Source organism: Momordica charantia (genome assembly GCF_013281855.1).
Source record: "Momordica charantia cultivar OHB3-1 chromosome 8 unlocalized genomic scaffold, Mcharantia_2.0 BLBB01000008.1, whole genome shotgun sequence".
NCBI classification, from domain to species: domain Eukaryota; kingdom Viridiplantae; phylum Streptophyta; class Magnoliopsida; order Cucurbitales; family Cucurbitaceae; genus Momordica; species Momordica charantia.
In genome coordinates, this window is record NW_028275166.1 from 31,191,329 (window position 1) to 31,215,116 (window position 23,788).

Consider the following 23,788-nt stretch of genomic DNA (forward strand, 5'->3'; position numbering starts at 1 on the left):
TTTTTGTGTGTTCTGTTTTTTTCTTTTTTATTTGGGGGGTTTACGTGAACTCGTTATTCTTGGTGTTCTTTGTTGAGTTTTTACCTCTGTTTTAGGTGTGACCCCGTTGTTTTGTGCTGTGTATTTATTATTTTGTTTTTTGAATTTTAAGGTCCAAAAATGGAGTCAAGATTGAGAGGGGATGAATGAAAAATAAGGGAGGGAGGGAAGAGAGAGAAGTGCACACCTTCAAAATCAAAACAAAAAAATCCAAAATAAAGGAAAACAAAAAATCAAATGAGATGCGTTGTAGAAAAAAATGGAAGAAAGAGAGAGGGAGAGAGAGGAGGGCAACAAAATGTGATAGTGAAAAAAAAAATTAAATCACAACCAGAGGAAAAGGATCCGCAGGGAAATGGAAGAATGAAGAAGAAAGAAAGAGAGAATTAAGAGGAAGATGAAAGATTAGAGAAAATGAGAGATAAAATAAGAAGAGATAATTTGTAATTTCATGCAAAAATGACATAAACAAATTGTTAGAAAATATAAAATTTGGAGGTGGTGATACATTTTATAGTCTTGCAAAAGATATATGGAAGGCTTTTGGAGGTTGTTTATGTCTAAACACATTTTTAAAAATAAAATGAAATTAAGAAACATGAACAATTATAAAAATGAGAAACTTCAATAAATAATTTTAGAACTTTTATTTTGGCGTATTGATAATTTGTCAACAGTGTTTAAAAAAGCATTTATTTCTATTCTCGTTATAATGATGATAAGGAAGTAGAAAATGAGCTATAACAAAAGGCAACTAAAATGATTTTTCCGAAAAAAAAAATTAATAATAATAGAGTCCACTCCACAGTCCAAAATTATTGTGGATAAGATTTTTAATTTTCTTTTTCAATTTCTTGAAAAATTTTGGCCAAACTTCCACCATTCCACTGCCCCTTCAACAGCTCAAAGCTATGGCTGGGCTCACCAGCAGATTCCCTTTCAAACCTCTCTTATCCCAATCCTCCGCCACCACCTCCTCCGCCGCCGCCTCCTCTTCCTCCTCCGCCGCCGCCGCTCCTCCCTTCCGAACCTCAATTTCCCCTCTCCCTCTCTCCTCCTCTGAATCCAATGCCTTCGGATTCCGCCTTCACAACTCCAATTCTCTGCGTCTTATCGTCTCCTCTCCAATTCGTCGCTCTGTATTTGCTCGATTCGGCGGTGCTCCTCGATCTTCAGGACCTGCGGATTCTAAGCGCTCCGACGATGATTTTGGTCTCGATGTTTCCGCCATCAGGTGCGTGCCTTATGGTTCTGTATGTGTACTTGCACGAGTTACGTGTATGGTGTATGAAGCTTGTTTTTGATTTGGAGTTCTTATTTGCGATTGATTGGTATAGGTCAAATAATGTGAGACTTATTGATGCACAACAGAACATGGTAGGTGTTTTTAATTATTGTTTGTTTGTTTTGTCTGGATGGGTTGTGTTTGGGATAAACGAGTTTTTTGGGTTTCTTTTGCTACAATGCAACACCTGTATGCCAGGCGCCGTAATTTGGAAGTTGTTCTTGAAATGAATAGGTTGGAATCGTGTCAAAGGCCCAGGCCATTCAAATGGCTGAAGACGCTGAACTTGATTTGGTACGTCTTCCTGTTCAATTTTTTGTTGAAACAGTTTTCTATTCTTTGTCAGGGAATTCCAAGGAACCTTGCTCCAAATTTTTATGGTCTGACAATGACAAATTGCATTGTTAATCTTTCTTGGTCGTCTGAATTCTGGATTTTGTTTGCTTAATGTCACTCAGTTTTTGGTTTTTATCTTCAATACAATTGTTCTGTGTAGAAAAAATGAGCATATAATTGAAAGCTTATAATAGTATTATAATCAAAGAATTATATTATAACTTATAAGTTACAAGTCTTCCATCAAAAACTCGAAGAATTATTGCATGGTGAATGATTTTCATTTGAGAGTTATGCATTAGGTAGGCCAATTTTACTGTTTGCTCCTATATATAATTGTACTTTTCTCCATAAATCGTCAAAAGAACCTTCTATTCTTCAACACAAATCTTATCGACTGAAAATTTACATGGACGAAAGCTGGGCGATGTGTTGTTATTTAGATATGAAGGAAGAAACTTCATTCTTCATGCGAGTTCTTAACAAAATACTCTTTCAGAAATCAACAAGTTAGTTGTCTTGCATACTCAAGTTTGGCTTGTGGAATTTATGAAGCTCATTTCATATCCGTGCAATTTGTACTTCTTAAGCTGGATAAAGAAAGTTGGACTAATATTTTTTTTTATGGAAGTTAGATATTTGTGTTGCTTTGTCTAGGAGTTTGCTAATTCGTTTCTATTTCATGCAGGTTGTATTATCACCCGATGCAGATCCTCCAGTTGTCAGAATAATGGATTACAAGTATGCCATTTTCTCTCTCTGGTGTCCTCCCTTTCCTTGTTGTGCTTGTGGAAAAGGTTTCATTTGCTGCAATCCAATGCCAATGTGATTAGTTTTAATGATTATGCAAATTCATATAATAAGCTTCTTCTGGTAATGATTCAATTAATACTTTATTTTTAATTAAATGTTACCTAAAAGGTAATATATGACAATGCTAAGAAGACCGAAATGTGGTATAATGGAGAAAGAATGAAAAATATGATGATCGTTATTCTTCCACTGGGTGAATTAAAAGCCCATGTGGTTTTTCCTTACTGAATTGTTGGTACCTTTATGCTGAGCTATTCTTCCGTCTCTTGTTTCTCAGTAAATATAGGTATGAATTGCAAAAGAAGAAAAGAGGACAGCAGAAGAAAAGTGCTGGTGAATCTCTTTCTTAATAGAGTCTGCATGTTTTCTTTGGTTCCCAAATCTTTCAGATTTGAGGAAAGATACTGATAAAGTGTGCTTTTGAATGTTAGCAACTCGCATGGATTTGAAAGAGCTTAAAATGGGGTAACACATTCCTTCATTTGTTCATATTTATTTTTTCGAAGGCTTCCTTTCTCTTCTTCTTATTCACCTAAAGCCACTCGTACTTGTGACTTCTATGATCGATAATCTACCGACCAATCAACAAGCTAAGAGAGGCTTTGGTTCCTTTGCTTTTTAATTTATGTTACCTATTTCAGAAACATTTTTGTACATTATCCTTTCCTCAATCTCAACCTGTTTGTTGATATTATTATTGCACAGTTATAACATTGACCAACATGATTACTCTGTTCGTTTGAAAGCTGCAAGGAGGTTTTTGAAGGATGGGGACAAGGTTTTATTTTTTATTTAACTATATCTATGTGTGTGTATATATATGTATATATATATATATATATATTGTCTGTCCATGTATTCAAATATGATTTTTATGGTTTGTCCGAATCACTTTCTGAAATATATTAACAAAATATTGCAGGTTAAAGTTATAGTGAACTTGAAAGGTCGTGAGAATGAGTTCAGAAATATAGCAATTGAGCTCATCAGACGTTTCCAGGATGAGATTGGGGAGGTATTCTTATTTTCTATCAATTTTGTGCCATGATCGATCTCCTGACTTAGAGCAGTTTTTGTCCATTATGGCAAATATTAGAGCAAAACTTTTTTTTTTGGGTAAGAAACGATCATTTCATTGATGAATGAAATTACAAAAGAAGCATCCCCGAAATGGAATATGCTGACTTTTCGAAACGATGATTTCATCCTGACTTTCTTTTTGATGTCATATGTGTTAGAGCAAAACATATTGCCCATCATGGTAGTATACTCAATAACATGCTACAAAACTTTTCAGAGTTTGAAATTTGAAATGGTAATTTTAGGCAATTGTTTGAACTATTTTTATGTTTGATCTCATTACCCCGTGATAAGCACTTGGTAGTTGTTCCAGAAATGGTTATGGCAAACAGTTTCTGAAGACTTTTATAGAACACTTGTTTAAAATAATTGTGAATGCTCGGCTAACTTACGTGAATCTCGACTAATCTCACAAAATAATCTACTTGTTCCTGTGATATTAGATGTTGGAAAATCGAACTCATTTCTCAAGAGTACTTCTGTGTTTTCACTTGCTCCAATGAGCATTAAGCCAATTCATGGTAGTTTAATTGAAAGGTTTTTGAAAAATGCTTGTTTGTATTTGTGAAGTTTTTTCTTATTTGGATTCGATAATCTCTCTGAAATGCTAGTTTATTTGATGAATGAAAATTTGATGCCATCTTTTTTCCTCTGGTTAATATGTTAAACAAAGACAATCTATCGTATATTAATCTCTGTTCTCCCATGACCCGCTCAATATTTTATGATACCACAGCTTGCAACTGAAGAGGCCAAGAACTTCAGAGACAGGAATATATTTATTGTTCTAGTTCCTAACAAGGCTGTTCTACAGAAGGCTCAAGAACCCCCCAAGAAAAAGGACAATCCCGCCATAAATGAAGTTTCGGCTGGTGTTTAAGCTCGGAAAGCGTCGAGCTTGTGCCTAAAATAGAACGGTTAGTCGCAACAACCTTAGTCTTCTTTATCATAGAGAAATCAGAGAGGTTAATGTATAATGTTTTGTTTAATCTTATGAATCAGACTGTTGTTCATCTTATTTATTTAGTGGAATGCTTAGAAATCAGAGTTGTTGTTACTAATCCTTTTGAAAACTTGAACTTTTGTAGCATCAGTTTTTCTGGGTAGGGAATGGAGATGTTATTTTCTCCGCGGGGACGCCCATAACAGGGCGAGCTTCCGTGAGGCGGCAGTGAGGGACATTGTCCTTGTCACCTAAATGCGGACGGGCAATACGTACTCTATCCCGCCCCATTCTTGATGTTGTTGACATTTTATCAATATTTCTTGACATCTATATTTTACCCTTTGTCGACAATATTTTCTTAATAAGACGATATTTTACCCTTCGTTGAGGTGTCGAACCCTCTGACATCAATGTTGCTTGACATTTTAAACACCACTTATAAATCAATCTAAATTTTAAATAAATAAATAATATGTATATATATGTATATTTTAACCGCGAGCTTAAACTCATCTTTTACTTAGTGGACACTTTCACATGAATTATTTATTTATTTGCCTACATTTAATGTTACAGATCTTCAACCTTCTATTCTTGTGTCTTTAGCTATAGAAATGGCACCAACAAAAAATATATATATAAAAAAAATTTAATTATGACTTAAATAAAATTTGAAATATATTTGCCGCGGGCGTGGTTCTATCGATTATCGATGGTTTTCTCTTCACTCCATGCACTTGTAATTTTGACTCAGGTTTTCTCTTCACTCCATGCACTTGTAATTTTGATTCACTTGCATGCTTGGAGAAATAGATGTTTACAAATCTGGCTCGAGGACCACTCACCCTAGATCAATAGTGTTGTCACCAAATATGCAGTTTTTATTTAATTTATTTCGTCATGATTTTTTTTGTTTGTATTCAGGAAAAAAGAAAGAGTTGCTTTACTCAAATTCTATCTGATTATTCTAATTTACTTTACTCAAATTCTATTGGTCAACAATTATTATCGTTTACTCCAATAAATATTTAAATAAATTATCAATACAAAATCTTGATTATTTTTTTAGTACAACATTAGTAGTGAAGTATTCTCATGACCAAAATGTTGATTAATAATTACCATAGTTTACCGTAACCACATGTGGAGTGGAAAATCGAATTCACGACTTTTTAGTATCTTAACTCGTTAAAATCTATATAAATTTGATGATGGGACAAAATAAAATAATTAATTACTATTGTCGGTTAATGAATCTTTAAAAAAAAATGCATGGTCCGCTTTTTCTTAAAAGAAAATGTTGTAATGTAATTTACAATTATTTGATAAAAGAAATATATTCACAAATATTTTAGAGAATCAGGCTACCTACAAACAAAATTTCGGAGGATCTGCAAAATTAGATCTAACATATTATTTTTTTCTTTAACATGTTTCAGTTATTTTTTAAAACTTCAAAAAGAAAAAATCCAAAATTATTTTATAAAAAAGGCGGGAACTTCAAAACGGCGTTTTACCGTCAGAACTTGGAAGCGGCCCTATAAATACGGAATTCTTCACTAACGCGCGTCATTTCGTGTTCTTTCACCGGAAATGTCCGTCGCCGATGGAGGGAGCCAAATTCCGGCGCCAATCGATGATCAGTCTCTCAAGCTTGCCATAGCCATTTCTCTTCTCCGATCCAAGGTCATTCAGAAGCAGCAGCATACTGTCTCGAATCCTCCCTCCGATTCCGACGCTCTCCGATGGAAGCGAAAGGTCTCGCTATATATATGCATGTTCTTTTTTGTTTTTCTGGTTTCTGCTATTTTCGTCTTCTATCGGCGAAGTCTAATGGAAGATCAGCGGGAGTTTTAGGCTAAGGAGAGGAAGCAAGAGCTTATTAGGCTTAGAGAAGATCTCAAACAAGCTGAAGGTCTGTGTGTAAGAATCTCCTTATCTTCCTTCTCTCTGTCTCTGAAAATTATCGTGATTCGTTATGATGTTTTTGTTTTAGATCCTTCGCATGGAGATTTGTTTTCTCAAAATGCCACTTGCAAGTGTTTTTTCTTTGATAATCTGGGGAAATTTAACCCTAAGCAGCTCGAAGATTGTACTGATAACAGGTTTAATGACGTATTACGCCGGAGATTTCTCAGACAAGGTATTTTCCTCGCCCATTTCTTCTTCGCTTGCTTGTTTTTATCCAAAATTTGACATCGTTTGAAAAAAAAAATGCTGAAACAGTGCGTTATAGGGAACGGAGGAGAAAATCAGACAGTTCAATTAATCGGAAGCGACTTTTAGGTACACTATTACTTGCCAGAGACGTTGCTTCTCCTAAAATATGTTCTTTTAAACGCCATTACATTGATGACATCGGTAGTCGATTTTATTAATGCATCAAAGCATATATATAAAGTAATTTGAAAATTTTGGGGATCAGACATGGAATGCTCCATGTCCATCCCTAAATGTAAATCGTAGAACAAAAAATTTCCACCCTTGATTAAATCACGAATCCCACCTTATTTGAGGCAGGTCCTGACAGAAAAGGTCATCTGCTTCATGTAAAATATTGTTCTGTTTTAAACTATATAATGGGAAATTCAGTTGCGGAGGAACATACATGAGTCTGTCTGTCTCGCTCAACTTTATTTTGCTCTTTTCTGTTCTAATTTCAGACTTCAATGAAGTTGATGAAGTTGAGCATCTCCGAGCTTCGGTTGATTTTCTTGTAGAGCTTTGCGACACTTTTTCTCCAGTATGATAATGGCATTTCTGTTATCGGATTTATTTTTGTTATTCTAGTTTTTCTATTTGTAAGAATTAGAGCAGTTGTTCTCATTATTCTCATACTACTTGTATTTTGTTTCCAGATTGATTTTAACACAATGCTTCGTTTTCTTGATTTTATTCTGTACAGGTAGGGGAGGCCAACTTTAAAAATTGGGCTCATCAAGCTGTTGATTTCATTCTAGGTGATGATTCGTTTGATTGCCGCATCAATGTTTGGTTAATTAATCATATAAAGGAGTACAGTGGTCAAACCCTTTGATAGATTTTGATGAAGTTTGATGGATCTGATAGATTTTTTTGAATAAAAAATAACTAATTAACGACTTGGTGAATCAGAAAATTATATTTTCAGCTCAAATAAATGATTTACTCGAACCAATACAACTTATTCAAAGTTATTAATTATTCGCTCTTCAGTGTGCATTATGACCCTTTTTCTTATATATTTATTTATTGTTTTCCTGAAGCTTCATTGAAGGATCTTCTACCTAGGAAAAGGAGCCTGGAACCTATTGAAGGCATTATTAGCAGCTTGATAATGCGTTTAATTAGAAGGATGTGCTCTCCCCTGAAAGATGGTAAATTCGGTTTACTTCTTTATTACTTGATACTGTAACTAAACCTCTTCTCATAGGATCACTTCATATTATATTCACCATTCAGAATGTTTCAATGACGCGAACATGAATTTGGCGTACATTCTTTTTCCCAATTATTGTGCCATTTGGTATATTCATTCTTCTCTGTTCGTACCTTCTTGCTTCAGACTCGGGAGACTCTGACTCCGATGTCCGGTTCTATACACAGCAGTTATTCCGCGAGCTTGGACGTGAGCCCTACATTGGACAACGTGCAATCATTTCCGTGTCACAAAGAATTTCTGCAGTGGGAGAGAGTTTTCTCTTCATGGATCCATTCGATGACAATTTTCCCAGTTTACATGAATGCTTGTTCATAATGTAAGTACTCGGCAAAATGTTTTAAATTTGTTCTGCTACCGGGCGCTCGTATGTGGTTCAAATTTATCTCAATGTTGCTGCTTTCGAAGGCATAGTCAGTTAATGGTGCTGTTTGTATAACGTAGGTAGTAGTAGGAAAATCTAAGTATAAATAACTTTCTAATGGATTTTATAGAAAAATGATTTACACATTCTGAACTTATAAGTTGTATTTAATTAAATTAATATAACTTGTATCTATTTTGTAGGTTATGTAGTCTGAAAGATTTTGATTGGCAAGCCTCTAATGGATTTGTGTCCTCATTGCACCATGGCTTAACATCGTTTTATGGTGAGCAGGATTCAACTTGTTGAGTTTCTGTTATCGGACTACTTACCAATGTGGTCAGGGGACAAAAACTTCGACAATCGTAAGCATTGTTCTTCCTTACTTTAAACTACCACACTATTGTCTGTTCTTCCTTCGTTCAATTACTTCTTCCTTTCAAAATTAATGGCGAGTGGAGTACGATTCTTGAAAATAAGCACCCATTTGGGATGTTGGGTCCTTATTATATCACAATTTGAATTTATAAATTCAACTTGCAGTTCTCTTGGAAGAATTGGTGATATCCATTCTCCACGCAAAGAAAGCTTTAGAACTCTTGGAAAGCAGAAATGGAGTGTACGTGCTGTACGTGGACCGTGTCGCCGGTGAGTTGGCTAATCAAATAAGCAACATTCCGAGACTCCGGGAGCTCAAACCAGATGTTCTTGACGACCTTATTCATTGATTTTAAGCTAGCCAGTTCAGGTTTGTAAAACTCTTCTCCGGTAACTTTTTTCTAAGCTACGTTATTAGTCTGCCCGTTAATTTTGATCCTGTACAATCAGAAATTAGTCGAGGATTATTACATATAGAAAGTAAAAATTTTGGGATAAATTGACTTCATCATATTTTAAATTCTAAGATTTATTCATTCATTGGACTAAAAAAGTTACCAGAGCTAAATAAAAATTTATTGAGGCCGACCTACCCTCCCACTGATAAAAAAAAGTATTTTTAATGAACAACTAGGATTTAATAACTCATTTAGTTATGCCAACATGAACTTAGTTCAGTGTTAATTGACACTAACAATTGTCTTTGATCAAAAGGTTACGAGTTCGAATCTTGTACTAAAAAATAAAAGACTCATTTAGTAACGTTATTGTTACTTATGTTTTTCAAAATTGAAAACTGGAAACAAAAACTAGGTCGTTATTAAATCGTGTGGAGTGTTATAAAAATTTAAAAAGTATCTTTAACCAAAACTTCATAACTCAAAATCTATAGACCAACGATGTGGATGGAAAGGCATAACTAGAGGTTCAGAGGAAAAAAAGGAAAAGGTTCCCACAAATTTGGAAACAATAACACAAAGATATATACAAGGTTGAACCTGAAACACACAAGCTGTTAATTATAAGTTATACAAATCTGGTACAACATCAATCCACCATACAAGTTCAAACACAACTAACAGATCTGTTATGAAACATAAACAGCCAAATTATGGGGAAGAACTGTACAACTTAGAAGAACAACTCTGATCTTGGTTCTTAAGTGCAGTGGTACATAAACCCTGCATCTGACAGTTACCTCGATCAAATTCGGAAAACATCCGTTTGGAACCTCTCGTCATACAGCCTCCAATGACCATACCTCTCTGTGTGAAAGACCGACCTCGGTATATAGAAATTTGGTTTCCTAATCTCCAAATTCTCCAGACTTGTAGTAGCATTCGCTATATTGCGGCTTGTCAAGTTCACACACCCAAACAGATCCAAGTACTTGAGGTTTGGACATCCTTCACAGATCAAACTAAGGGCTTTAGCTGTTAGTTTAGAGAAACAGAGTTCAAGGTGCTCCAAGTTGGGCATGAACTTTGCAATAGCTGCAGCTTCTGAATCCACATCTTGAGGGCAGGCATTTAGATAATCTTCGGGGACAATTCCCGTGTGTTGGGAAGGATCTAGAGTGTTGAAAAAGTTCCGTTTTAGAGTCTTTATATTTGGACAATGCCTGCCGATTAACGCCAAAGATTCGTGGGAGATTTCATAACAGTAGCTGATGTCGACTTCCCGGAGCTTTTGGCAACCAAGAGCAATCTTAGCCATTGATTTATCTGTAACATTGGGGCAGCTCTTGATGGAAAGAACCTCAAGGTTTGGGCACCTAAAATCCATCAATTTCCCTTTTGTGAGCGATCAAACTCGTTTACACACACCTCAACTAATCCCACCAAATAGATGCAAAGATCGAGGACACAAAATAATAGCTAAACCAGAGGGAACCAAGTTCCCTTTGAACCACTGAATCAAATTAGAGTATGTAATACTCAGACCCATATGAAGGGCTAAAAGTTCATACAAGATTTACAATCAAACACATTTCAAAACTATCAAAATAGCCCCATCATTCTCATAACAATTTCATTGAATTTGTTATGTGAACCTACTTTTGAAACTTTTTTTTTAATATAATTACGTCTAGAAAGATTAGAAAGGTAGGAAAATTCGAATAGTAACAACAAAAGTATGGTAGTTTTACAAGTAAATCATGTCTAGAAGAGAGGAAAGACACAATTTTCAACAAATTATTGTTTAGAAGACATGATTTTGATAGTATAGAATACTGTAAATTGCGATTACAGATCTAATAGATCAAAAACTATCACAAATCAAAATTCACAAGCTATATAAAAAACTGTGTTTCCTGAGTGAAAAGAAAGAATAGATAAGAGAATTATAATAGAATTAAAAATTAATTACCTTTGAGGGACGAGATGAAGGGAGAGATCGGAGCAGTGTCTGATCCGAATAAGGGAGAGAGATCCATGGCTCCAATCGAGGACCGATCGGAGCATGGAATCGATTTTGGTCTGGAACTCGGGCGACCACCAGGCCGGTGACTCGGTGGGCGCCGAGTCGAATCGGGGTTCGAGGTCGAACTCGGAGAAGAGAGAGGAGTAAGTGGCGGCGCGGAACCAGAGCTTGCAGACGAGCATGGGGCCGCGCCACCGCTGCTCCACGCTCAGCCGCGACACGATGTTGGTCAGGCACTCGTGCGTCAGCTCGGCCCACGCCGGCGACGCTGATTCCGACGGATCTGTCATTCTTATGGAGATTTGATCGGCGGAGACCGTTTAAGGGTTGTGTTTCTGTTTCCTCAGGATGAAGATGCGCGCCTTTTGAAGGCTTAGTATGTCCATGGGAAATGGGAATGGAAACTCATTTTTCTACCATTACTTTTTTTTTCTTGGTTTTTAAGTTTTCAAAGACTTTCTGCTGATGTCATATGGTCTTGAACAAAATTACGTTTCTACCCTTTTTCTTTTTTCAATTTAGATTCTTGCTTCTGGGTTTTGTTTGAATGGGTTGCTTTTCCTCTATATTTCGCTGTTTTTGCATATTGGGCAACGAATTGTAGGTTTTGAGAGAGTGTATAAAAAAAAATGGTAAAAAATGGTTTTCTGAGTTGAGGAAGGACATTTTAGATTGTTGAGATTTTGATTCAATGAACTGGTTAATTGAGTTGAATATTGGAGAACATTAAGTCCTGGTTTAATTGTTTTCCTTCGATTTAATTGTTTCATCTCGTATATGGTTCATTATGGATACCCTTCCACACTACTTTCATGCCAAATTAACATGTGTAGTACATGTACAAAGAATCATGGAGAACAGTAAGTCCTGATTGACCCCAACCAAACTAAAAATGTTTAGAACATGTTTTGATCCTCTCTTAGATGTTCAAATCATATTTAACTGTCAACTAATACACCACTGCTTATTAAGGGTGTTGAAGGATGGCAGAGAATGTCATTCTTGATGGAAAAACTTCCTATAGTACTTTGTACTATCAGTAGATTTACTGTTTGAATCTAGAATTTTTATATTTGAATAAGGAGTGGGTCGCTTATATGGCCCCTTAGATTGTAAAAATGTTTTGCTTAGTTGGTTTAGACTACATGCTATTGTTACTTTTGTGTGTTTTTCTTTTTGGGATTTTGAAGAAAATTTGGACCAATGACCATAAAAGAGAAGACATAGGCTTTTTAATCAAATATTGTACAACATTATCTTAGTACAATATAATAGATGTGAAGGTGTAAATTTGAATCTTCGGCTTCAAGAAAATATGTTGATGTCTTAATCGCCGAGTCCAAGCTAACCTTATTGAAATTGATTGGTACAACTAAATTCACTTTTTTTATGAATCTACATCTAACCAAACAATAGCCTAATATTTCTTTTGAATATTAGACTAAGATTCCATTCTTAACAAGACGAGAGGGGGGAAAATCTTTTGGTATTGAATTAGTATTTGCTATATTTGAGAGTGGGCTCCTCATGGTGAAAAGCACTTTTATTAGTGTTCGAATCACTTGAATCATCACGTTTAATGTGAACTAAAAATATTTTTGAATAAAGTCAAAAGCACCAGTAGAATATTCTTTATCCAAATACTTAATTGAAAAGCACTTTCAAATGTGCACAACGAAACATTAAAGTAGTTTTTCATTTAGCACTTTTACTAAATTGTATTATGTAGATATAGCAAAAAAATTAATAGGTACTTGCAAATGTAGAAACAATTTTTTTAAATTGCAAGTATAACAAAAAATAAAGGTTTACTTCATTTCAGATACAACATAGATATACCAAATTATAGTTTATCTAAAATATTGTAAAAATTTCTATCAAATTAAAAAGTCACTGATATAGGAATATAAATAAATACAAATAATAAGACGCTAACATTTACTAATAAATTATAATAATGAGATCTAACTAGTCACTTTAACTCAATGGATAAGACATTAATTATCAAGATTGAATATTTGCTCTCTCATCATGCCTACATTCATTTAGTTAAAAATTAAATTAAACTAAAAATTCTGGCAGTAATATAATTCAATCAACTAATGCATTAGTAAACGTTAAAACAAATAACAATAACTAATAATAAGCACAACCAATCTAAAAAAGAACTAATAATAAGATTATATCCTGTCAAATGGATCAAAGTACTTATTTCCAATTAAAAACCCATTTGAATCTCCACAATAAATATATATATATATATATATATATAAAAGATTTATATCTAATTTTAATAATATAAAATACATATTTATGTCTCCATCAATATTGTATTGTACTTGTCGACACCATCTTATAGATATATTTCTGTGATACCATTAAAAACTGACACCTTGACCATTTCCATCCACATCAAATACATTTCTAATCCGTAACCCAGAACCGAACGCCATTGCCGACATCTACAGAACTTGAGAGTTCTAAGTTCTCAGTTCTCGCAACAAATTTAATCCAAACTAACCAAAACACAGATTAAAGCCTCGAATCAAATCTACGTAGTAGATAGATCCAATCCAATCCAGTCCAAAAGCTACAGAGTACCAAATTGAAAAAAAAACCTTATTCGAAAATCTAAAAGTCAAGAAGAGTTTCAAGTTGGAGAGATTCAAACTGGTGCTACACCGCCGACACCGGCGCGTAGAGCGGACGCCTGTACTCGTCGAAGAACTGGTCGCGATCGACGAACACGATGGCGTAGAGAGCGTAGATGATCCCCGGAACGTAACCGAGCAGAGTCAGGATCAAACACAGGCAAAACTCCACCTGCAACAACAATAATTCCATTTCTGTTCAAAATTAGGCCGAAGCCGAAACCTAATTCCGATCGCCGCCGTCTGGTTTAGAGATCAGATCTCGGCGGCGGCTGTTTTAGGTCATCGGAAGGAATTAGTAATTAAGGAGATTTGAATTAGAATAAGAATTACCGTGCAGCAGCCGTGTTTTAGGCAGACTCCGAGGGGAGGAATGAGGATGGCGATGAGAATCTCGCAGCAGATCTCGCATCCGTTCGCCATTTTCGATCGCAGAGAGAAAACTGAGAGAGAGTTGTGGAAGACGAAGAAAGTGTTTGATCTGTGACTGTGAGGAGTTGTTATTATTTGTTCTTTTTTTCTCTTTTTGTTTTTATGAGAAATTGACTGTCCAATAGTCGTCTGCCACTCGTTATATCATTTATTATTATTATTTAAGTATAATAGTTTAATTTTCAATTTCTTCCCCTATAATATTTTTTTGTTTTCTTATTTTAAATATTATATCATAGACGTGTGAGTGGGGTTGACCTTGACCGTTCAATTTATTTCTTCTACTAATCAGCTACAATCGTTAAATTCGTGTTGGCAATTTTGGCTAAATTGTAATATTTATGATAAATTTAAGTTTTAAATTATTATTCTAATTTATTTATTTTAGTCATGTATTTGAAAATATACTTTTATTTTTTCATTTTATTTCATGTATTTTTAAAATATTTATTTTAGTTCTCATATTATTTTAAGTTCTTTCATTGTTATTTTTTCCCAAAAACAAAAAAAAAAAATTGCTACTATTTTGCCATTACTTATATACCTAATTACTAATAGGTGTATTAACATGCTAATGTGTGTGTATTTATTGGTGTGTTGGATGAAGTGGATATTAAATGAATTGATATTAAGCAGTAAAGTTAACGGTCAAAATGTTTTTCAAACTTTTAGACTGAAAAATGGTATCTTAGAAGCAAGGTTTAAAATATCAATGTCGACAGATATTTTGAAAAAAATCATGGAAATTGTGATATTTATGCAAAATTTTTAAATTAGTAAATAAAACTTTAATTATAGCTTAATTGCCTATAATTTATCCATATACTTATGGAAATGTTGTCGTGATGAAAATGTCACTACATACGTGAAAATTATTTAAATTAGTAAATTAAAGTTTAATGTTGCTTATATGTTTTATTGATAATTTCTAATCCAATCCAGTGTTTAGTTACATGATTGAACAAGATAGGTGTAATATAAATATATATAAAATGATGAAATAATCGTAAAAGAAAAAGACATTTTTTGAGATATTCAATTAGATGGTTTCAAATTTTTTTAAGTGTTTCACGAGAAGTTGCTAGTTTTCAAAAGATGCCCCACCTTTGATAACCTTAGCATTTTCCAATTTTGAAAGCCTTTCTACGGATCTCTGGATTTCCATTCCCATTTCCTCTTCCATCAATTATGATCATCATCTCCACCGTCGACCGACCCCATCAATTCTTTGGTCCCAATTTTCTACACTTTCCCGTTCCAAGTAGCGTTGATGATTTGTTGACCATAAATCTACCAATGCATCATTTGGCACTCCTGTTGCAATACTCTACATTGTAGTGAGAGTTTAAAATGTCGATTAAAAAAGATATACAATTAATTAATTTGTCAGTGAACTATCTTTTGAAAAAAAAAATGGTGGGTGGTAATTTAAAATAAAATAAATCTTCATGGAAAAGAATATTTTAAAATAAAATATTTAAATAAGAAGGAAAATTTGCTTGGCTGAGTTTAAATCCACCTTGAAGCATAGGAACGACAAATGCAATATTAAGTAAATAAATAATAAAATATTTAACCACAGTGCATCAGAAACCCACCTACAGCAGGGTGCACAATCTCATTCCTTGTTTCCTCTACTTGTTTGATCAATTTCATCGTCCCTCTGCCTTAACAATGTCGGATCTCAATACGCAGAGGAAAGCTTATGCTGTGTCGAAACAAACGGAAATCACAGATCTAGATAACTCAAGGACATCCTCTTTCCAGATTCCAACGAGGACAATAGAGGAGGAGGAATCTCCAAAAGAGAGAAAAAAAAAAAAGTATCTAACAATATTTTGTCGACATTTCGTTGACATGTACACGACAAGGAGGAAAAAAGATTTTTTCCCCTCGACACGTCGACATATCGGGCAACATATCGACTTGGGCCGACTCTTTTGGTACCCTGTTTTGAAGTTTAACAAAGTCAATCTAAATATAATTTTAACTAATTAATACACATATTTCCAACGTAAAAAAAAGTCATCCAAATATAATCTCTATATGTCCTTAAAAAAATAATTATATAAAAAAATTTTGGGGTAATTTTGGAATTTTAGGTCAACCGACTGAGCAACAGAGCCCGAGGTGGCTTTATTTTTCTTTTATTTTTATTTTTCTGTTTGAAACCACAGAAGCAACTTGATTACTTAGACACGCAATAGAGCGGGCAGGGGCATTTTCGGTACGTCACATCTCCAAAGGTTTTTTCGTTCGCTTTTTTTTTTTTTTCAACGCCTCCATTGAGTTTTATCCGCTGTATTTAGATTTCCAGTTTATTATAAAGTCCTGCCGCTCGCTTCCATAATATTAATTTATTTTGAAAATTCGTGGAAATTTAAATTTTTATTTCTTGTATTAAAAAATTCTTCGTACAGATTTCAAAGATTCAAATTAATTTTGGTTTGGAATTGTATTGAATAATTTTTTTAGTACTGTAATGATAAAAGTTTTGCCATAATTATAATTATAGTACCAGAAATTATAATTACAGTACCAGAAATACAAATTAAACAATATGGTAATTTTACAAAAGAAAAAAATATATATATCATTGATAGAATCAATCACTAATATGTCTATAAAGATAGACGTAACGTAAATTAATAATAATGTCTTATCACCGAAAACATAAATTAGTTATAACATCTATCAATCACTTATAAAATTGAGATATGATTATAGATTTTTTTTCTTTTTAAGATAATTTGTAAATCTTTTAATTTATGTTAAATTTGTTATTATTTTAAACTAGATTGTTATGTGCCTTTACATGATATTTCACCTTATAAATTCAAATTTATTTATCTAGGTAGCATAAAATAAATATGATAGGAATTTGAAAGCTTAAAAAATGACATAATCCAAATCTACATATGATGATAGGTTAATATACTTTTTTTTTATAAAACAATATTTTGCAATGGCATTCGAATTCACGACAATAAATATAAAAGATATATTCTTTTTAAAAAGCTGAAATATAAGTAATGGTGTGTTTATGAGTAATGGTAGAAGAAGTGATCTTGAAAAAATAGATTTAAAATGATTGATTTTCCAAAATCACTATTAAATAATACCTTAAAAAACAATTTTAAATTATTTTGTATTTCTTGAAATCAAATTTTTAATTTGTCAAGGTAAATAGAAATGTCCCGAAAAAAACACCCTAGATCAGTAAATCTTTGTTAAGAGACCACAACAGAGTAAATTCAAAAGGACCATTCAAACAAAAAAAATTATTTTATCAAGTTATTTTTTAATTCCCTTCCTCTAAGCCTAACTTTTTATTTAATGTTCCAATAAAAAATACTAGAGGGTGTGTTTGGAAGTAATTTTGGCATGACCAAAATCACATCGCTTCTCTTTCTATTGTTCATGTTTGGTAAATTTTTATAAGGTATCACTTAGATGATGATTTTAGAAAATCGATTATACTTAAATTTATAATTTCAAAATCACTCATTCTACGTTTGTTTTCAAACACACCCATATATACCTATGAATTTAGGAAAGTTTTATGTAAAATTTTATGGTTGGTTTTTACAATATTTTTGTTTTTTTTCCTTTTTAAAATATTAAGCTTCCTTTATGAATTATTGTCAGTTATTATCGTCATTATTATCGATGTAATTACATGAATAACATGCAATGGATATTTATTTTCAAACATGGCAATAAAATAAATTAAGAAAAATCAAATTTATGTTATATTTGAAAAAATAAAAAGTTTATGACACTTTTTAAGATACATTAAATTTGTACTGCGGATAATAAAGCTTCCACTTCCAATTATAAAAAGAAAAAAAAACAATCTTATAATTGCTGCTACTTGCTATTGATTCTTTTAAAAAAAGAAAAAAAAAACAATAAAATAAAATAAATACGAGAGGAAGTTACGATACATTGGAATTAGAAAATATTATATGTATTTTTAAAAAGTTACTACTTCTATTTTTGAAAAAATATCACATTTCTTTTATTTTTTTAGTTATTAAAAACATGATCATTTTTTGGGTTTGAATTCAAATTAAACTGTGATATATTTGTGTGAAATTTTAAACTTGCTTCTATTTTTTAAAACACATATTTTTATTTATCCATTTATGTAGCTCCATTTAAATACAAAACATGTGAAAAATTAAATAGTATTCAAGTTGACCGCCTATATGAATATTTACTCTAAAACTTTCAAATTCATCCCAATAAACTTTTAAACTTGATAAATATGGTAAATATTTTTCATGTTCAAACTTCATTAAAATTCATACCCCTAATATCTCTTTCATTAATTTTCAAAAAAATCAAAATTTGCATAAACTTAAGTTTAATTAGTGTACAATAAAGACAAATGAATAAGCCTCTTTGAACTAAAAAAAATATATATATATATATATATATCTATATCTTCTGTGACGTTTAATTTTATAACAAACTTGCGTTGTTTATTCATTAAATGCATTGGAGAATACATTTTTTTAATAAGTTTTTCAAATTAAAGTTGATTATAACTTAAAATTTACCATTCTTATTAAAACTTAAAGTACTTTTGGTAAAAAAAACTTAACGTAATTTTTTTTTCCATTTTTAGTGGTAAAAGTTAGATTTTTTTTCTCTAATTATACATCTTTGGAGAAAAAAAGGTAAAAAATCATCCTAAATAGGATAATCTTTTTTCTTTCCGTCTCGGAGATTCACATTTATCATGGATGCGAAATTATCCAGCTTTTTTCTGCACTCTCTTTTTACCTTTTCCAACTCCGATTTCTCTCACGCGCCAACAATGGCGGTGGCTTCACTTCTTTCCTTTTCTCTTTAATCTTTCAAAATCTAACTATTCCTTCCGTATCTCCTGATCTTCTTAGCCCCTCCCTCTCGCCGCTCGCCGGAAGCTATAATCGGAACCGGCGGCTTCATTCTGACATTCTGCGTTTCTTCCTCCGCCGTGATCGGATGGAGTTTAAGTTCCGGGCCAGCGATCTCCGACCGCCGCCTCCGCCGCCGCGGCAGTATGGTTCTCCTTTGCCGCCGGCCGTCTACTGCTTCTCCAAGCAAGGCTTTACAGGTTTGTGTGGTTGAATATTTGCATTATGCTATTGAGTTTTTCTTTTCCTCCTGTGTGTGTACTCTGTTTGGATTCCGGGAAAATCAAGCGGATTAGAACGAACTGGAACTGGATGAGCCTGTCACCAGTTTTGCGAAGGAATCGGCGAGGTTTCCTCGGTTTTCGCCGTTTTCGAGAGTTTTTTTTTTTTAACTTTTTAGATTAGTTTTCTCTTGGAATTGAAAACTGTTTCTGAATGCATGCATTGGAACTCCGGCCTGTTTTTTACTCTTTGAATTAGAAATTTAATTTGAATTCCAACTTTGGAAGTTTAAATTTAGGGATAGAACATTGAACTTTACAGAACAAACAGATGTTTGTTACCTTGTTTTTAGTTTAGTTATGATTCTGCACTCTTTTCCGTTACGGAAAACGAAAAGTCATAGGACTTAAATTCGTAGTGGAGAAAGAATCTTGATGGTTTCAGTAATCAACCAACTTCTGCATCCGTTTCAGATTTCTCTTCATTCTCCTCAATTTTCTCCAATTTATCGACGGTTTTGACAGATCCCTGTCTCAGACAAAACGTAACGAGGAAGCCGTTCGATATCAATGAGGCGATGCACTGCGAGATCGAGTTGATGCGATTGAGGGAAGAGAAATTGCTGGTGGAAGTTGAGAGGCAGCGATTTCTGAAAGAGGAAGCGAGGAGAGAACTGATGTTGGCCGAACAAGAGCTGGCGATTCGAGGAGCTGCGCAGGCGGCGGGCTATTCTTTCCGTGAGCAGCGATGGGGAACGTCGTTCAGCGCCGCGGCGCCGGTGGTACGATCGCATGAATGGCAGCATATGGAGCAACTGAAAAGTTCCGACCGCCGCGGGTTTCGTGCAGTAGCCGTACCCTTACTCCCGCCGCCGCCTCCGCCGCGGCTTCCGCCGTTTACGGCCGATGACAAGAAGCCGCAGCGCCAACTTCAAGTACAGGCTGAAAAAAGTGAACTGATTATACTGGTTAGCTTCTATCTCTACCATCGACAGTATTGTTTTTTTAGGGTTTCGATCTTATTTTTGTCCTTGATTTCATATTTTGTTTTGTTTTTGCACTAACTTATTTCTAAAAAAAAAAGAACTATTTTAAAAATTCCTAGTAATTTAAAGAAACCTCTAAATGCTTTTTGATCAAGGTGATTATATGAATGAATAAATGGTTGGGTCTATCATCTATGTGGGAAAATTTCTAGAACTTTTTCTATTCATGGGTTGCCATATAAGTAGTATTTAAGGATGGTGTGAGGTCATGCAATATAATTATGTCACAAAAATTTTACAACTTTTCATTTTTTTAAAATGTTATAATGTAAGTTTAAACCTTTTTTTGATGTATTTTAGAGTGTGACTTTGATTTTAGATTATAGTATTTTTGTAAAAATTTGAACTCTATGCTACATCTTAAAATATTTATCTATTGTTTTGATATTTGACACTTTTTAAAAAAAAGTCTCTGGTGTTGTATTCCTCTTAGTTGTCAAATATTTAAGAACTAGATACGAAAAGTTATGGTGTATATACACGGGTTGGAGCCAAAGAAGCCTTCTTGATTCGTCTTAGATTAAAAAAATTATATAAAAACGTTAAAGTTCTCAAAATTTATCTAATTTGTCTTTGTATATTTTTAGAATGTAGACGTACGAAAAATTAAATATAAAAATTTTGTCCCCCAGAAAATTTCTAGCTCACCGCTACTTATACATACAAAAAGTCTGCTATAATTACTTTGTATCTAGTGTACGTCTATATATATTGTGAAGCTCTCTTTCAAATTACTGTATTCCATTCATGATATTTGCAAAAACAATTCTTTATGGATTTGAGAATTCTGCTGCAGGAGAAACCTGACCCAGAACTATTTAGGGAAAAGCGGAAGGCCGAGGCGCCATTGGCATTGGACATTGACGACGTTCAACCTTCGGGTGTGAAGAAAAATCCCAAGGATGAGTGGAGCTGTGCGCTTTGTCGAGTTACCGTTTCGAGTGAAAGGACTTTCGATCAACACCTTCAGGGCAAGAAGCACCAGCGCAAAGAAGCAGGGTTGAGAGCCCAGAAGGCGAGCAACGTTTCGCAAGCTGCACCCATGCCAGTACTGAAGAAACGGAGAAAGATGAGTGGCTCTGCAGGTGCAGAAAAGGAGCTGAAATCATCTCAATGTGAGAAAACTGGAAATAAGGAGTTTAAGTTTTGGTGTAAAATATGTAAAGTTGGTGCTCAAGCTACAGAGGTGATGGAGGCTCATCTGAATGGGAAGAGGCACAAGGCAAGAAATTTGTCAGCCATTGCAGCTGCAGCAGTTACACCATCAATGGAAGATTAAGAAGAAAGCTCAGAATGCTGTTGATGTAGATACTGGACAGACGGGGAACGATCAACGGGCAAATGTCGCTCTTCGATCAGGCGAATATAAAGGTCAGTGAGAATGGCACAAAAAAGAAAGAAGGGCTTTGATTATGATGTTCTCACTTGTGGGGGACTGTTTTGCTAATGTGTTGATAAAAATAGGTAGAGCTTTATAACCTAACGTAACCATCCCGAGTAGTCTCGAGTAGTTAGCCGAGTTTAGAATGACTTTTTGAATGGCATCGAGTACTTCTAAAAGTGATTTTGAAAACTCTAAAAATCACTTAAAAGGGAGTATAGGAAAAGGGCTTACCACAACACTATTCTGAAAAGTCTTGATACTCTTTCTCTCTTTCCTTTGTTTAATCTCAAGTAATTCATCATTTTATTTAGTTTGTAATTTTGATGTCGTAATATTAATTTAATAATAGTACATCCTTTACTTCGAGCTTTTATAATTGAAGAGTGGGCAGGCAGATATTCAAAGGATAGAGGTTCATAGACCATAGAATAATTATGAATATAATATATATCTTATGTCTGTCTTTTTTCTTTTCTTTTTTTTAAGTACAAAATCTCCGACTTAAAAAAAAAAAGAATTATATTTATGTATTGCTGTTTGCATTCTAGTTTGTATTTTTGGGTTTCGAAAATGGTTTTTGTTTGTATGAATCTTAGAAAAGAAGGTTCGAGATTCATAGTTTGCAGTTCTACATCGTCGATGTTGCTCTCATAATATTTAATACCACATAAGATGATTGTAGTCATTCTCATTCTTATGTTTTGTAAGACATCAATTTTGTGTGAAAATATTCATTTTTTCTCCAATTTATTATTTTCTCCCCCCTTTCTCTCTCCTCTTTCCTCTCTCACATCGTTACAAATTTTTTTGAAATTCAATCAACTTTCTCTCTCTTTTTGCTATCTTCCTCCTTATCACTCCTAAGCCACTTCCTCCCATTTCCATTCTTTTTTCTTCCACCTTCTCTGAAAAAACGAGCGACAAGCTCTATTTACAATTTTTTTCTGATGAGAGACATACGAGGACAGGAGCGATAACCTTTTTTTTATTGTGTTCTGTTTTTTTTTTTATTTATGTGGGGGGTTTGCTTGAACTCTTTGTTCTTGGTGTTCTTTATTCAGTTTTTATCTCTCTTTCAGGTGTGATCCGTCGGAGGAGATTAGCGACTAATTTTAGTAATTCGACATTCTTGAATAAAGTGGATCTATTTGTATTTGATTTCAATGTAAAAATAAAAAGTTCAATTACAAATTTAGTTCTTCAATTTTCACAAAGTTGAATGGGTATTGGACAATGTCCACAGGTTTATTTCTATAGTTTTGATAAAATATAAAAAATGTAAAATGATTATTTGTTAATTAAATATTTATAATAGATTTTTTTGTTAATTTTTCAAAAATATCTATCGGCTTGGATCTTTCATCTGACCCAAAAATTAAAAAGTAAAAGATAAAATAGAAAATAAAAACAGAAATAAAAGAATGAATAAAAAATATTTAATAAATATTTAATATTTAAATGTTAGGCTACTTTAGACTTTAGTTGGAAGTGGATGTCTTTGTCAGCTGTGCTTTGTCTCAGCCTTTATTCTTTAAAGCCTAATTCCTTTGTCGGTCGCCCTCTCCTTTCAAGCTTAGCTTATGAAATTCATATATATACACATACATATTAAACATATATATATATATATGTATAGAATTTAGAAGGTAGTATTAGAAACGTATGAACGGAGTAGAGATTTTAACCTTAAACTTATAGATAAAGGTAATTGATATTTTAATTTTCAAACATTTTTCTCGAGCCTATAGTTAGTTACCTACAAAGTTCGAAAAAGTCAAATTTTTGACAATTTCATCCTACGTGATTAAGTTGAAAAAACTTCTAGCTAGATTATCCACATATAAATTGAATTGTTCATGGACTCTCCCCTCACCCTCCCGTTTAACTTATGACATTATCGACTTACTTTTCAACTTAAATGATTTCATAACTCAAAAGAAAGACTCCTCCTTCGAGATCAAGCAGTGAAAATGCAAAAGAGAATAGCAAAGATTTTCCAACCCAAAACATGTTATTGACTCATAAAGAATCTATTTCTCGTTATAGAATAGTTAAGAGGTTGTC

At 33.5% G+C, this 23,788-nt stretch overlaps 5 protein-coding genes across 10 annotated transcripts; 3 read left to right on the top strand and 2 right to left on the bottom strand.

The window, feature by feature from the left end:
* The first annotated feature begins 888 nt into the window (after positions 1-888).
* On the top strand, positions 889-4,881 carry LOC111024717 (Translation initiation factor 3 protein). 2 transcript variants are annotated; one of them, XM_022302487.2, is made up of 10 exons: positions 889-1,273; positions 1,377-1,416; positions 1,559-1,618; positions 2,349-2,401; positions 2,751-2,806; positions 2,905-2,938; positions 3,179-3,251; positions 3,396-3,488; positions 4,290-4,470; positions 4,642-4,881. In XM_022302487.2, the coding sequence occupies exons 1-9, from the start codon at positions 951-953 to the stop codon at positions 4,431-4,433; spliced, it is 876 nt and encodes a 291-aa protein (XP_022158179.1). In that variant the 5' UTR covers positions 889-950; the 3' UTR covers positions 4,434-4,470; positions 4,642-4,881. The 2 variants fall into 2 exon arrangements, with proteins under 2 accessions (XP_022158179.1, XP_022158178.1); XM_022302486.2 differs by having other exon boundaries at positions 4,290-4,881.
* A 1,181-nt stretch (positions 4,882-6,062) lies between these two features.
* On the top strand, positions 6,063-9,506 carry MPS1 (multipolar spindle 1). Of its 2 annotated transcripts, none has more exons than XR_015792885.1 (10): positions 6,063-6,257; positions 6,357-6,414; positions 6,496-6,642; positions 6,726-6,785; positions 7,163-7,242; positions 7,405-7,459; positions 7,745-7,855; positions 8,044-8,236; positions 8,485-8,646; positions 8,825-8,966. XR_015792885.1 is itself a non-coding variant. In XM_022302485.2 (10 exons), the coding sequence occupies exons 1-10, from the start codon at positions 6,093-6,095 to the stop codon at positions 9,007-9,009; spliced, it is 1,125 nt and encodes a 374-aa protein (XP_022158177.1). In that variant the 5' UTR covers positions 6,063-6,092; the 3' UTR covers positions 9,010-9,506. The 2 variants fall into 2 exon arrangements, 1 of the variants encoding a protein (XP_022158177.1); XM_022302485.2 differs by having other exon boundaries at positions 8,576-8,646; positions 8,825-9,506.
* Positions 9,507-9,651: 145 nt separating this feature from the next.
* Positions 9,652-11,514, bottom strand: SKIP1 (SKP1 interacting partner 1). The gene is made up of 2 exons (XM_022302484.2): positions 11,030-11,514; positions 9,652-10,433 (listed from the first exon to the last, which is right to left on the bottom strand). The coding sequence occupies exons 1-2, from the start codon at positions 11,371-11,373 to the stop codon at positions 9,863-9,865; spliced, it is 915 nt and encodes a 304-aa protein (XP_022158176.1). The 5' UTR covers positions 11,374-11,514; the 3' UTR covers positions 9,652-9,862.
* A 1,806-nt stretch (positions 11,515-13,320) lies between these two features.
* On the bottom strand, positions 13,321-14,236 carry LOC111024708 (PMP3 family protein At2g24040). Its single transcript, XM_022302468.2, has 2 exons — positions 14,068-14,236; positions 13,321-13,906 (listed from the first exon to the last, which is right to left on the bottom strand). The coding sequence occupies exons 1-2, from the start codon at positions 14,155-14,157 to the stop codon at positions 13,760-13,762; spliced, it is 237 nt and encodes a 78-aa protein (XP_022158160.1). The 5' UTR covers positions 14,158-14,236; the 3' UTR covers positions 13,321-13,759.
* Positions 14,237-18,943: 4,707 nt separating this feature from the next.
* On the top strand, positions 18,944-23,038 carry LOC111024695 (uncharacterized). Of its 4 annotated transcripts, XR_015792638.1 has the most exons (4): positions 18,944-19,273; positions 19,769-20,262; positions 21,137-21,711; positions 22,804-23,038. XR_015792638.1 is itself a non-coding variant. In XM_022302444.2 (3 exons), the coding sequence occupies exons 1-3, from the start codon at positions 19,162-19,164 to the stop codon at positions 21,617-21,619; spliced, it is 1,089 nt and encodes a 362-aa protein (XP_022158136.1). In that variant the 5' UTR covers positions 18,945-19,161; the 3' UTR covers positions 21,620-22,084. The 4 variants fall into 4 exon arrangements, 3 of the variants coding, with proteins under 3 accessions (XP_022158136.1, XP_087983262.1, XP_087983261.1); XM_022302444.2 differs by lacking the exon at positions 22,804-23,038 and having other exon boundaries at positions 18,945-19,273; positions 21,137-22,084; XM_088127136.1 differs by lacking the exon at positions 22,804-23,038 and having other exon boundaries at positions 18,947-19,273; positions 19,833-20,262; positions 21,137-22,084.
* The last annotated feature ends 750 nt before the right edge of the window (positions 23,039-23,788 follow it).

Bases quoted from the DNA above. Each gene is read 5' to 3' on its own strand.
- LOC111024717 (XM_022302486.2), top strand. From the start codon at position 951: ATGGCTGGGCTCACCAGCAGATTCCCTTTCAAACCTCTCTTATCCCAA. The intron at 1,619-2,348 runs GTACGTCTTCCT...TATTTCATGCAG, and splicing joins AAGACGCTGAACTTGATTTG to GTTGTATTATCACCCGATGC. The intron at 2,807-2,904 runs GTGAATCTCTTT...TTTGAATGTTAG, and splicing joins ACAGCAGAAGAAAAGTGCTG to CAACTCGCATGGATTTGAAA.
- MPS1 (XM_022302485.2), top strand. From the start codon at position 6,093: ATGTCCGTCGCCGATGGAGGGAGCCAAATTCCGGCGCCAATCGATGAT. The intron at 7,243-7,404 runs GTATGATAATGG...TATTCTGTACAG, and splicing joins TTTGCGACACTTTTTCTCCA to GTAGGGGAGGCCAACTTTAA. The intron at 8,237-8,575 runs GTAAGTACTCGG...TATGGTGAGCAG, and splicing joins CATGAATGCTTGTTCATAAT to GATTCAACTTGTTGAGTTTC.
- SKIP1 (XM_022302484.2), bottom strand. From the start codon at position 11,373: ATGACAGATCCGTCGGAATCAGCGTCGCCGGCGTGGGCCGAGCTGACG. The intron at 10,434-11,029 runs GTAATTAATTTT...GATGGATTTTAG, and splicing joins CTTCATCTCGTCCCTCAAAG to GTGCCCAAACCTTGAGGTTC.
- LOC111024708 (XM_022302468.2), bottom strand. From the start codon at position 14,157: ATGGCGAACGGATGCGAGATCTGCTGCGAGATTCTCATCGCCATCCTC. The intron at 13,907-14,067 runs GTAATTCTTATT...TTGTTGTTGCAG, and splicing joins TAAAACACGGCTGCTGCACG to GTGGAGTTTTGCCTGTGTTT.
- LOC111024695 (XM_022302444.2), top strand. From the start codon at position 19,162: ATGGAGTTTAAGTTCCGGGCCAGCGATCTCCGACCGCCGCCTCCGCCG. The intron at 19,274-19,768 runs GTTTGTGTGGTT...CATCCGTTTCAG, and splicing joins CTCCAAGCAAGGCTTTACAG to ATTTCTCTTCATTCTCCTCA. The intron at 20,263-21,136 runs GTTAGCTTCTAT...ATTCTGCTGCAG, and splicing joins AAAGTGAACTGATTATACTG to GAGAAACCTGACCCAGAACT.